Below are 12,500 nucleotides of genomic sequence, written 5' to 3' on the forward strand. Positions count from 1 at the left end.
AAATTGTTAATCACTATTCTTCTTTAAAGTATTAATAGCATATAAGTGTTTATATGTGGGTGTAACAACACTTACCTTCCCTTGGACTTCTTGCCAAAGTGAATGATCTGATGTCACAACAGTAAACAAAGGTTAAAAAAATATGCAACTGCCAATTAAACGAGTTTTAAAAATTCAATAGAAATGCAAATTAAAGCATGACAAGGTATCCTTTTTTTACCTAGTATACCATTTTTCTTTCTTCATAAGCGGTATCGTGAGCCTTCTTTTAGGATTTTCCACAAGAATTTTCTCCAAAAATCCTTTAAAAAATTTCAAGTACATACAGCTGTAAACACCTCAAGTAGATGGAAAAGGTTTTATACAAAAACCATGATACATGTATTTGATAAGGGAGTAAAAGGAAGGGGGGAAGATCCATGGAGTTCTATATTTAAGGAAGGGGAGGGGGTAAAGGGGATACCGCCCTATATAAGTGTCTATTATTATTAAAATAAAATTGTGAATATTGGAAGTAGGCAATAAACTTGTTTTAAGGGGATATTACACAAGACGATTCGCAATGATAATTTTTAGCACAACACAAGGTTGCAACATTGTTGCAATATTGTTTCGAATGGTTACAACATTGTGCCAGCACTGGAACGCTGTGTTGCGCCAAAAATCATCATTGCGAAAAATTGTCCCATGTAATATCACCTTTAAGGGGATGGGGTAGGCAATTGGTAGACAAAGGATAGTTATTTTTCAAGGAAATGTAGTGTACTGTATCATAAACATAGCTGTCGCAAGTACATGTGAATAAGCTGCAGCCGCTTGTTTGTGCACAAGCTCACCAACAAAAACACCAGCAACGCCAATAACGCAGACCAGTTTATCTGTACTCTCAGGGGTTAGCATTTCACAAATTTTCCTATGATGCAAAAACTTATATTGTCTTCCTCCATAGGAACAGTCATGTGATCAGAGACCATGTTATCAGAATACAGTTGCATATTTTTAAAATCCTGGATCCCTTAACATACACTCTAATGATCTCTGTTTGCACCTTTAGGGCAAAGTAATAATAACATTACTGAAAATAAAGTTCACACACCTAATGATAGTGGATCCATCTTTGTCCATGGTGTTCTGTGAAGTCTTCCATGAGTCCAGTCAACATATTCTTTGTACTTCTTAGTTGGTTGATCCCATGGAAGTTCTATTGATCATTTATCACTTAAAACTTTAAAAAGCAGTCGCTAACTCTGGGAAAATGCTTTAGTGCTAGCGCAAAACACTGCAAAATGCTTGATTTATTTTGCCAAAGCTTACAAGTGTCAAAATTTTCAAAGTGCTAGTAAGTATAGATTTAAAGGTTTCACTAGCAAGACTAATGTATACCTGTCATTGATCACATGTGGCATTTTAAAAAGTGAAAACTGCACTATATACACATGTACACTTGATGAGGATAGTTGTTAAATTCATATTCAGTTTCAGAACTCATGGAAAAATTAGTTAATGTAATCTACATGTACCATTATTTTAGGTTAATATAAAAAATGTTTGATGTGGGTGGGGCACCAGGTGGAATAAGTCACCTACCTCCTGCTAACATAGCGATAAGGACAATGCCACAGGACCAGATGTCTGCAGGCTCAGCTCTGTACTCACCATCAGACAAAACCTGAGGGCAAAATAATTTATTGTAAGAATTTGTTAGGTGTCAATTCTAATGATGAAGGGGCTCGAGCCAAATCCCGCCTGGTAGTCCGGGACAAGTAGGTTATCTTGCTGGGCAAGTAACTTTTTAAAGTTTACTTGGGCAAGGTTTCCAGGCAAGTAATCCTTAAACAAAATCATTAAGATGAGCAAGAAGTGACCTTAGGCAAGGAAAATGTGAAAACTGCTTGCCCAAAGGACAAGCTGGAATCCATGATCTTATTCCAATTTTTTTTTTCTGAGCCCTAAAGATGGTTGTTTATTCATGGGTTAATGGATTGACAGAAAAATTTAAGACTCCTCGACTGAGTGACTAGATTTTTCAATACCTCAGGTGCAACGTATGGTGGTGTTCCACAACACCTTCGACCAAGTGGCCGCTCCTTGCCTTTGTGACGGAAAACTGTAGCAAATCCAAAATCAGAGATCTTTAAATTGTCTAAAAAAGAAATTTACAAAAAAAAATACATTTCTGAGTAAACAAAATTATACTACTAACAACACATACAGGGTTTTCAATAAGAGCCGGTGGCTGGTGAAATTTGCCAGCTATATCACTCAGCGTCTACTTTTCTTTGGAAATTACCCCAACAACGAGAATCGCGTAGCGCGCAACACGATTCGCGAGAGGGTGGTAACTTACTTTTGAGTGGTACAATATTCATGTGCTGTCACTGAATAAAAAAGCCAAACAGTTTAATGATGTCTGTGTTCTGTTCAGACACTCTAATTTTTGTTCCAGAATGCTGTAAAAGTATTCTAAGAGGCCCAGATTTCACAATTTTCCCAGAAACTTGGGCCTTCGGCGCTCGCAAATTGCACCTTTGTCACAGGTTTTTTCCCTCTCCACCTACTCCAAAGCTTTTGCCACCTACTTAAAATCTTATTGAAAACCCTGGAAATAGTTTCCTGTAACAAGTAAGTGCTCAGCACGAAGGCGTTAGGCCTTTATAGGGGGTCATCATTACTGACACTGTCTCAGTTTATATTTCAATAGCATAAGCCACTTTTGGCTCTCACCATCAGCATCCAGGAGAAGGTTTTCAGGTTTAATGTCTCTGTGAGTAACACCTTGTTTGTGGAGGTACTCCTGAAAAATGATTCGAGATGTCAACATGGTCAATTAGTATTGTTTTCTGAGGAAACACTTTTATTATAACTTTAAGTGTTAAATCCGAGTACAATGTAACAACTACATTTCACCGCAATGAACATCAATATTGCATAAACAAAAATTAGTTGGGGACCTATAATGATCTGTCTGGCCATGGCCACAAACCATGATTTCAAGAACAAATCTAGAATCATTGTAGTGGCCCTTACAAACATGACGCCAAAAGATAGGAAATCAAAAGCACACTCCATGCAAAACACTGGGGACTGCGGGACACCCAATATTAAAAAACAAGGCTGGATTTTACTTCCAACTTTCTAGGTCAAAATAATGCAAAACCTAGAAAGTGCAAAGATGAAAGATCTATGGCATAAACTGGTTAAATAATTGGCTAAGCCTTGTTTTATATTTGAATTAACACTCTTGCTAACAGTAACATCAAACATTAGGTATCAATGACTGGCCTACCACTCCATCAATGAGCTGTTTGAAATAACGCTGAGCCTGGTGTAGTGGCATGCCAACATCGGGTTCTACACAAAAGAAAACCACTGCTGAATTTGATCATGTGGGACATATTAAAATAGAAGGTAGGAAGCCCAGGTAGGACCCTGAAATTGATTCACCCTTTCAAACCCAAAAGTGACCAAAATCAACATTATTAATTCTTTTTACAAAATTTCCAAATCTCATTTTGTAAGATTCTGAAAGACAATACTGTCAGAGGTTTCATCTGAATGGTAACACAACAGGATTTTGTCCAAAAACTCCACTCTTTTAAGCGACCACTTGACACATGGTCTCACTTGCTTGTTTGCTGAGTGACCTAGGCTACTCTGAGTTTTAGAGACAACCTAGCGACTCTTTCAATGCAACTACGATAATGCTTTTTTTGTGAATAAGCTGATGTGTAAAGACTTTTTCCAGAAAGAAAACTCCAGTGGTTTAGGGTTGTCAAAAGTAGCTGGCTGCCAGCGAGAATCGCCGCCTACTTGGTTAATATCGGCTAGCTACTTTGCTTAGCATTTCTTTATGGACGGCAATTTTTAAATAAAATATCTCTGAAATGGCTGCTTACTTTGACAACTCAGCCATCTACTTCAAAACTTTCTGACCATCCTGGTTCAAGCGTCGTGAAACAACCACCTCCTTATGGCCACCACAAAATTACAGCATTTCCTGTAGCCATTAAGGGAAGTAATTGACTGTTTACAACTTTTAACCTCTGTGCAAGAATGACTTTGCTTTACGAGCCTGTTTGCAACGTATCTTTCCCAAGGCCCTTCAATCTTATCGTGAAAGATCGAAGGTCTTCTACTTCCAGGGTATGCATTGCAAGGCCTGGTTCAGACACTGTACTTTTCATATGTCGAACCTAATTGAATAAGTTTAACTTTGGAGCAGCACTGGGGCGACACCTGATTCAGGCCGTGTGTTGAGGCTAAGTTAAGTTCAAAAAAAGTTCCACAGACTCTGTCAAACTTAACACTTTTGCCTCACCAAACTAAAACTGCCAGTTCCAGACGAAGAAAAATTTGGCTACTTGTTAGAGATGGTGGCACCCAAGGTAAGGGAGAAAATTTCTAACCTTAAACCAGGTACCTTGGGGTACAAAACGGCATGCGAGAGATTACAAAAGGAATACGGGCAAACTAAGCTTGTTGTGAATGCCCACATGGACGAAATCATAAACTTGACACCAGTAAAAGGGAACAGTTTCGAGAAAGTAAGAGAGTTCTATGAAGTGCTAAGCAAAAATTACGACGCCTTGCAAACCCTGGGGGAGGCTGACATGTTGAGAGGATTCGTGACGACGATGCTGAAGAAATTACCACAAGTTAAACCCGATCTTGTTAGAGTTGACAATCACTGGGAGGAAGGGAGCATGAAGGAATTAATTGAAAACCTGCAAAAGTGGCTCAAAAGGAACAAGGTGGATGACTCGTCGACTGACGCAGGGACTCGCAAAAAAGGGAATGGCACTGGTATACAAGGGGAAAGAGGGACGCCGGCCATGAACCCAAACCCTCTTCTTGCCTATACTGTCAAGGTGACCACTGGGGGGAAGCCTGTGGAGTCTTCGATACCATAGAAAAAAGAAGAAATTTCTTTCACGAAAGGAGACTGTGTTACAACTGTGGACGTGAGGGTCAAGGGGCGTGTCACTGCCGAAGTCGCTCTTGTTTCAAGTGTAAGTCAAGACACCACACAAGCCTGTGTGACAGACATTTGGTGAACGGACCGATTGACAGCACGGTGTTCACAGCATATAACCCCGGCTCAGAAGATCGATTATTACCAGCCATCATTCTGCTGAAGATTCAAGGAATCACCTTGTGGGCTTACTTGGATACAGGCTCGGGGAGGAATTTCATATCAAGAAAAGCAATCAAGAAGCTAAATTTGAAGCCTACGCACCATGAGTCACACCAATTATTCGTCACTATCAATAGTGTCCAGAAACAGTCCCTGCCCATATTTAAAGTGAGACTTGATTCTTTAGATCATAGAACGAGTGAGCGGGTAGAAATCACTGGGAGTAAGATGGCGGATTTCACAACCGACTGTTAAGGAGTTAAAGACAAGATACGAACATGCCCGAGACAAACAGTTTTACGTGACAGCAAGTGAAGAGTATCCTATTCACATGATCTTGGGTGACAGGACCTACTGCAAAATAAGGACCGATCCAACATTCAAGGGGCACCCTGAGGACCCAATAGTAGAGGGCACAACGTTTGGATGGGTCATCCATGGAGGCGCGGAGTACACAAACAAATTAGTGTATGTACGTCAAAGAGGCGAGTGACTACGAGAGGCTTTACAGCTTAGACGTGTTGGGGGTAGAGGACAGAGGAGAGGATGATCAAGCAGTCAGACATGCTCAGTAGTTTCAAGGACAGCGTCAAAAGGGGAGTAGACAGCCGGTACGAAGTGAACGTGCCTTGGATTCCAAGTAGTTCCCTGCCTAGTACGAACGAACAGCCAAGCAGGAGACGCCTAATCAGGGTTGAGAAGAAGCTGAGCCAAAAGGAATAGTGGAGGTTGCACCCAAAACACTAACCGGAGACCACACTTTCTACATGCCACACAAACCGGTCATTAGGGAGAGCGCGAGTACGACCAAAGTGAGAATGGTTTTTGACGCTAGCGCGAAACCACACCTACTGGCCAACAGCATAAACGAATGTATGTACACGGGTCTGCCACTTCAGCCCTTACTGTGGGACATCTTGATCAGAGCATGCATGTCCACCCATCTTGTTCTAGCGGATATCCAGAAGGCGTTCTGGCAGATTGGTGTCAGAGAAGAGGAGAGGGACATATTGCGGTTCTTGTTTAACATAAAATTAATGGTAAAGAACAACACCTGAGGTTCATCAGAGTCCCATTTTGGGGAGAGGCAAGTCCATTCTGTTAGGTGCTACCCTAAACTACCATTACGATCAGCAAGGCGAAGACTTTCAAGAAACCATCCAGGCCTTGAAGGAGAACACACACGTGGACAATGTGATGAAGACCGGGGAAGAAGAGCAGGAACTGAAAAAATTCAAAATAGAAGCAACCAGCATCCTGGAGAGTGAAAGGTTTCCCGTCCATAAATGGGAATCAGACGTTGAGACCCTGGAAAGTGAAGATTCAACAGACCCTAGCAAGATCCTCAGGATAACATGGGACAAAAGAGATGACACGCTGGAGGTCCAAGTACCAGAGCCTTCTGATAACCAGCTGTTGACAAAGAGAGGAATACTGAGCCACCTTGCAAGTATTTACAACCCCCTAGGGATAATTTCACCTACAACTGTGAAGGGGAAGCAGATCTACAGAGACGCATGCAATGAGACAAAGGGGTGGAACGCTGACGTTTCAGACCAGCTGAAGAGAGATTGGATCAAATGGTCTAGTCAACTAAAACCTGTGAGAATTCCAAGAAGTGTAACGAGAGGAGTAGGTTGGATACAAGCCGTACATCTTCACGTGTTTGCAGATGCTAGCAACATTGCATTTTCCGCAGTAACCATAGCTGTGGTCGAAGGTAAGACAGGAGTGGTCAAAGGTCTACTGACATCAAAATCAAGAGTCTCAAAACGAAACACATCCATAGCGAGACTAGAGTTGGTGAGCGGACAGATGGCAGCGAACATGGTCAGAAACCTGCACAACGCACTTAAACGATGGCCCATCGTTTCTACAACCGTGTGGATGGACAGTATGGTCACCCTGTATTGGATCAGAAATCCGGGAAAACCATGGAAAGTTTTCGTATCAAACCGAGTCAAGAAGATGGCAGAAATTACCGGTGAGACAGGGATCAGCTGGAAGTATTGTCCAACAGAGAAGAATTTGGCAGACCTGGGAAGCAGAGGAGCTGGAATTCACAAGATGGAGACCGGAGGGTGGTTTACAGGTCCTGAATGGTTATTAGACGAGAAGCAGTGGCCGGATCAGCCAGATTTTGAATGCACCAAGGACGTCAACAATAAAAACACAAACCTATCAAGGAAGAAAACCTCTACGCTAAAGAGCACAAGCTCGACGAGTGGGAGGCACTGTTAGAGAGACACAAGTATCGGAAGACTCTGCGAGTAACGGCCTGGGCACTGAGGTTCCTGAACAATTCCTTGGTGAGACGAGAGAGAGCAACAAAGCTGACAGGGCTGTTGACACCGGAGGAGATGGGAAACGCAAAGACACGTTGGATCAAGAAGGTCCAAAGCAGTACCTCTCCAAATTTACAAACACCAGACTGGGAGCTGGTCAAGGACAACACCAGCATCCTGAGGTGTAGTGGAAGGATTTCCGGTTACAACCCCATTTACATCGAAGGGGGACTGTTTGGCGAGAAACTTATCGCTCATACGCATGAGCAGATAACGCACCTGGGAGTTGCAAACACAATGGCAAACATACGGAACGAGTGGTGGATTCCAAGGCTGAGGTCCAAGGTCAAAAAGGTGATCGATCGGTGTAACACTTGCAAAGTATTCAGCACAAAGTTCTATGGATCCACAACGTCAGCTGCAATGCCGAGGTTTCGGGCGGAGGAGGGGCGACCGTTCGAAACAACTGGAGTAGATTTTGCTGGTCCACTTGACTACAAAGTCACCAAGAAGGAGCAAGGCAAATGTTACGTCTTGATCTTCACTTGCGCCACCTCAAGAGCAGTACACCTGGAAGTCATGAAATCACAGAAGGCAGAGGAGTTTCAGAGAAAGCTGAACTTGTTCATTGCCAGGAAGACCAGACCTCGTATTATTATTTCAGACAACACCTCAATATTCAAGGCTACTGCAAGCTGGATAAAGAAAATACGGAAGAGCAAGAGGCTACAAGACCATCTTGCGAGAGAAGACATCAGATGGCAATTCAACCTTTCCAGATCCCTATGGTGGGGTGGAATGTATAAGCGGGTTATCAAAGACCTAAAGAAGACTGTTTACAAGACGTTACTTAGGACAACCCTAAGCTTCGAACAGCTCGAGACGGTGATAGTCAACATAGAGAGGCAAATGAACAACCGCTCTTTGACATACCTCGAAAGCGGGGGAGGGGAGGAACAAGTATTGACCCCGAATGTGCTGATGTGGGGGCAGAATGCACACCAGACAGAGGAGACAGAAGAAGACAGAGACGAAGTGAGCAAACTTCACAAGCGACTGAAGGAAGCTAAACAGCATGCATGGAAAAGATGGAAGCACGAATACATACACAGTTTGTTGGAGAGCCATCGAATCAACAGGAAGACCGGTCCAGTACCGGGCATTGGAGAAATCGTGCTAGTCGTTGGCGATGAGAAAAACCGAGCGAAGTGGAAGAAAGGAAGAGTAATGCATCATGTTCGAGGGAGAGATGGGGACATCAGAGGAGTAATTTTGCTGCACAAGGGCCATCACATTGAGAGACCACTAAGTTTGGTCTGCCCACTGGAGATTAAAGGGCCGGTTGCAACTGAGGACGCACCCTTGCAGCTGACACCTGGAAGTCAAGAGACAGAGCATTTTAGGATTAGAGGACAAGCTGCTGAGACCGCAAAGGAGAAAATATGACTGATCACTGCGGATGATGACGATGACTGAACTAGTTCTAGTTCAATTAGTCACTTAAGTTTGAACACTGTTTCGGTAAAAATTAAGTGACACTTTTAGTTTTAGGGGAGTGTGAACGGAAGTTGCGTAAGCACGTTTAGGCTGGGATCACAAGTATGCAACCGGTTACGTTTGAGAGGAGACAATAGGTTTTTTGTGTGTGTGAGATAGAACAATATAAGAGATGCGTTGGAAAACCACGAGGAGAATAAAAACAAGGATTTGTCAAGTATAATTTGTGAGTACATGAGTTTAGAATGTATCCCACAAGTTTGGTACACCATTCTTCGAAATTTGGATCTGTGAATCACTAACCGTGAGAAGTTAAGATCCTGCAAAAACACTAACGAGCTGGGCCCAGCGTGATAAAACTCATTGAAGGAAACCATCACAATCTGGGACAAAAGAAAATCGCTTTCAGTTATTCAGATCAAGGAGGGACTTTAGAGAAAATTAAAACAACCTTAAACCCTTATTTATCCGCAATGAAGAACTTGGCGTTTCAAAAGAGGTCAAAGAAAATGCTCTTGCACCAGAGGGCAAATCATCAATCATACCGACCAGAAACAATTACTGCAGAAAATCAATATGCGTGTCATGACCTTGCAGCATGAAACAAGTGGCAACATAGTTTGCTCAGTCAAAATGTAGACCCCTCCAGAGCATAATTTACTTGTAAGAGAAAATATCCATTGGAACAAGCAGAGTTTTGGCTCGAGGTAAAAGTAGTGTTTTGCCTACCTACCTGCTTTTTACACTCCAACTTGCTCACGCTTGCATAAGGGATTAGCACCGCGCAAAATAATCTCGCGAGAAATTTGAGAAAGATTCCAGCTCATTGACATTTCAACAGTTTGACAGCAGGAATCTAATTATCTCAAACGTGCCAAAAGTGGGCGGAAAAGGGTCGTAGAAGAAATGATTACAGGCTCTCTCTCCCTTCCTTTCCTCTTTTTCGCCCCACCAACTTTTCGCGTGCCTTTTATTTTCATGTCTTTCCCACTATCTGATAGCCTGGAACAGGCTAGTGGAGCAGCGTCTGAACCGGGCCTAAGCTTAATCTCCTTTACACTGATCGGATTCTTAATGTTTTGAACTTTAAATATCCTGGTTTGTTAGCAGCCAGCTTTACGATCTCGTTGCCACAAACGATCCTAACGAATACAAAATGTGTTAGTGAGTATCAGAATTTCCTTACCTATCCTGTCGAATAGCTCTCCACCGCTTGCGCACTCCAGAAACAAGTACTGTTTCTTGCCCTCTGTTCTTTGGCCGTAAAATCGAATGACATGTACATCTTGAAGCATACGATGAATGCAAATCTAAGTTTAACAAACAATAAAAATTGTCTGTTGAGATGTATTGATTTAACTCATTACCTTAAAACAATGGCGCATGTTTAAAGCTCTAATGAAAGACACAAAAGCCTCGATCTGGGCTCGATCTGCGTCAATTTCGAAGTTCGACTTCAATAAAGGGAGATTATCATTTAAATATATCATATCACTAACCTCTTTTCTAACATTATCATAACAATCTTTCTCAGCAGCTTTCTCTAAATCAATAATCTTCACAGCAATCGCTTCTTGGGTGTCTCTGTTCACAGCCAACTTCACCCTAAAGACACGAAGACGAGTAATTTGATTTGACATCATGGAGATACACGTGAGAAATTGACGACGCGCCATCATTTCTTCAAGAAGGGCAAATAACGGATTAAAGATCTAAAGAACTCACTCGCCATAAGCACCTTCACCGAGTGTTTCTACAAAATCCCACCCTTCTACAAATGGAGTCATGATCGCAAAACGAACAACAAAGATTATTTCTCTCAGAACATCTCAGAACGTGTTCACCTTTGGTCCGCCATGTTGCATTTCGCAAAGCAAATTTTCGCGCGCAGATCACACAGACACAACACAGACACACATATCACGTGGCTCGTTTACCAAATATGGATAAGGTCTAAGAAAACTTGTTGCCACTCTTTCTCCGTTTTTAAACATGGCGGCCTCAAGTAAGTTTTTAAAATACAGTATTGCTGTAATTTTATTTAGTTTTTAGTATTTACAACCTTGTAAATTATAATTTATGCATGCGTTTCCTGACTCTAACTCTGCTCATAATTGATTGTTTGTTTGTCAGTTTACAGAATATGTGTCAGTAAATAATGTAGTGCAAGCATATAACAGGGGCACCCAACGGCAATTTTCGGGAAAATATCTGTTCGGAAGACGATTTGAGATCTAGAATTTTCGGAGCATTTGTTGTAAAATTTCTTGCTTGCCTGCCTCTCCTAGGATTTTCGAACATCTACAAAATGGTATAATTACCCATTTTTAACCAATTTTGACCCTAAAAAAGGCCACCTAGAATTTTCGAGAGCCTTTTCCTGGCAAAAATTTTCGAGAAGGTATGTTTTTATCCCTATAATTTTCGGATCACTAGACTTTCAGCTAGGAAATCCGAACAGATGAAAAGTTATTAGGGGATAAAAATATGCCTATATTTACCGTTTGAATACTAAAATACGTTCAACAATGCTATGTTAAGTGGTTTTGAACTATATCCTCGTTGGGTGCCCCTGATATAACTGGAGAAAATTTTCTTGAGTTTATTGATCAGGTTAATTAAAGTGTAGATCCATTGTTCGATCATTGAGGCTATACATATTCCGTATACACCCCCCTACCCCATTTGACGAATTTTTACGAAGGGGTATGCAACAAAAATGAAATTATTGAAGGTTGTAGGACTGCTGATAGTCAGGAAAAATTTTCAAGTACTTTTCTCACGGGGGGAGGGTGGTGGTCCTGACGGTTGTCTCTTGAACTTAATTTTATTGTTAAAACTTCTGTTTTTACCTCAAATGCAGAAAAGGTATTTGTTATTTACAATAAATAACTTTGATTTCTAACATTACAGCCTTTCGTATTGCACTTATCCAGCTCGCTGTTTCTTCAAACAAGTCTCAGAACGTGTTGCGTGCAAAGGAGAAAATCAAAGAAGCAGTGTCTAATGGAGCAAAAGTTGTAGCATTGCCGGTGAGGATTCGGTTTGACAATTTTCAGCTCATTTGCTTGCATTCTGAGGCCTGCTACCCTATTATTTAACTGTGCAGGCGCCTTCACAAGACCAAACAAGAAGAGACGGTGTTGTGTAGGAGACCACCCCACCCGATCCCCACCCCCTACTTAAATCATCCCCTCCCAGTCAACCCCCCCTTCCTATCCTCCCTGCTGAAATTTGTGACCCAGTGCCAGACAAAAACGTTAAAAATAATAATCCCGTGGCTGTTGCTGGTTGCGTGTTAAAACAACAAGAGGACCATAGTTTTGCACCTAAGCTTGATCTAGACAAATCGGGGATTATGTAGCCTGCGAATGCAGTTTTATTTCCAGTTAATTCTTCTGGGTGGGGAGAAAGCATCTGTATTCACAGGCTAGGGATTATGGGGAAAAAATCAACCCCATTTCAGTGTCAAAGTTGTTAATTTGCACCTCAAAACAACTTTCAGGAATGTTTTAATTCCCCATACGGCACGCAGTATTTTGCGGACTATGCTGAAGAAATCCCTGGGGAATCTACAAATATGC

The 12,500-nt window shown here is 41.8% G+C and overlaps 2 protein-coding genes across 2 annotated transcripts in view; one reads left to right on the forward strand and one right to left on the reverse strand.

Annotated features, from left to right (window-relative positions):
• The window catches only part of LOC140950468 (serine/threonine-protein kinase Chk1-like), a 13,655-nt gene extending 2,908 nt beyond the window's left edge, over nucleotides 1–10,747 (reverse strand). The window contains exons 1-9 of the mRNA XM_073399700.1: nucleotides 10,416–10,747; nucleotides 10,103–10,226; nucleotides 3,287–3,351; nucleotides 2,725–2,794; nucleotides 2,034–2,143; nucleotides 1,588–1,669; nucleotides 1,097–1,201; nucleotides 221–302; nucleotides 76–107 (exon numbers count right to left, since the gene is read on the reverse strand). Coding sequence (XP_073255801.1) covers nucleotides 76–107; nucleotides 221–302; nucleotides 1,097–1,201; nucleotides 1,588–1,669; nucleotides 2,034–2,143; nucleotides 2,725–2,794; nucleotides 3,287–3,351; nucleotides 10,103–10,226; nucleotides 10,416–10,595 — 850 coding nt within the window. The 5' untranslated portion in view covers nucleotides 10,596–10,747. The remainder of the gene's footprint in view (nucleotides 1–75; nucleotides 108–220; nucleotides 303–1,096; nucleotides 1,202–1,587; nucleotides 1,670–2,033; nucleotides 2,144–2,724; nucleotides 2,795–3,286; nucleotides 3,352–10,102; nucleotides 10,227–10,415) is intronic.
• Nucleotides 10,748–10,895: 148 nt separating this feature from the next.
• LOC140950964 (omega-amidase NIT2-A-like) overlaps nucleotides 10,896–12,500 on the forward strand; it is a 9,698-nt gene continuing 8,093 nt past the window's right edge. The window contains exons 1-3 of the mRNA XM_073400179.1: nucleotides 10,896–10,921; nucleotides 11,830–11,948; nucleotides 12,422–12,500. The exon at nucleotides 12,422–12,500 is cut by the window's right edge and continues 131 nt beyond it. Coding sequence (XP_073256280.1) covers nucleotides 10,909–10,921; nucleotides 11,830–11,948; nucleotides 12,422–12,500 — 211 coding nt within the window. The 5' untranslated portion in view covers nucleotides 10,896–10,908. The remainder of the gene's footprint in view (nucleotides 10,922–11,829; nucleotides 11,949–12,421) is intronic.

This window comes from Porites lutea, chromosome 10 (genome assembly GCF_958299795.1).
Source record: "Porites lutea chromosome 10, jaPorLute2.1, whole genome shotgun sequence".
NCBI lineage: Eukaryota > Metazoa > Cnidaria > Anthozoa > Scleractinia > Poritidae > Porites > Porites lutea.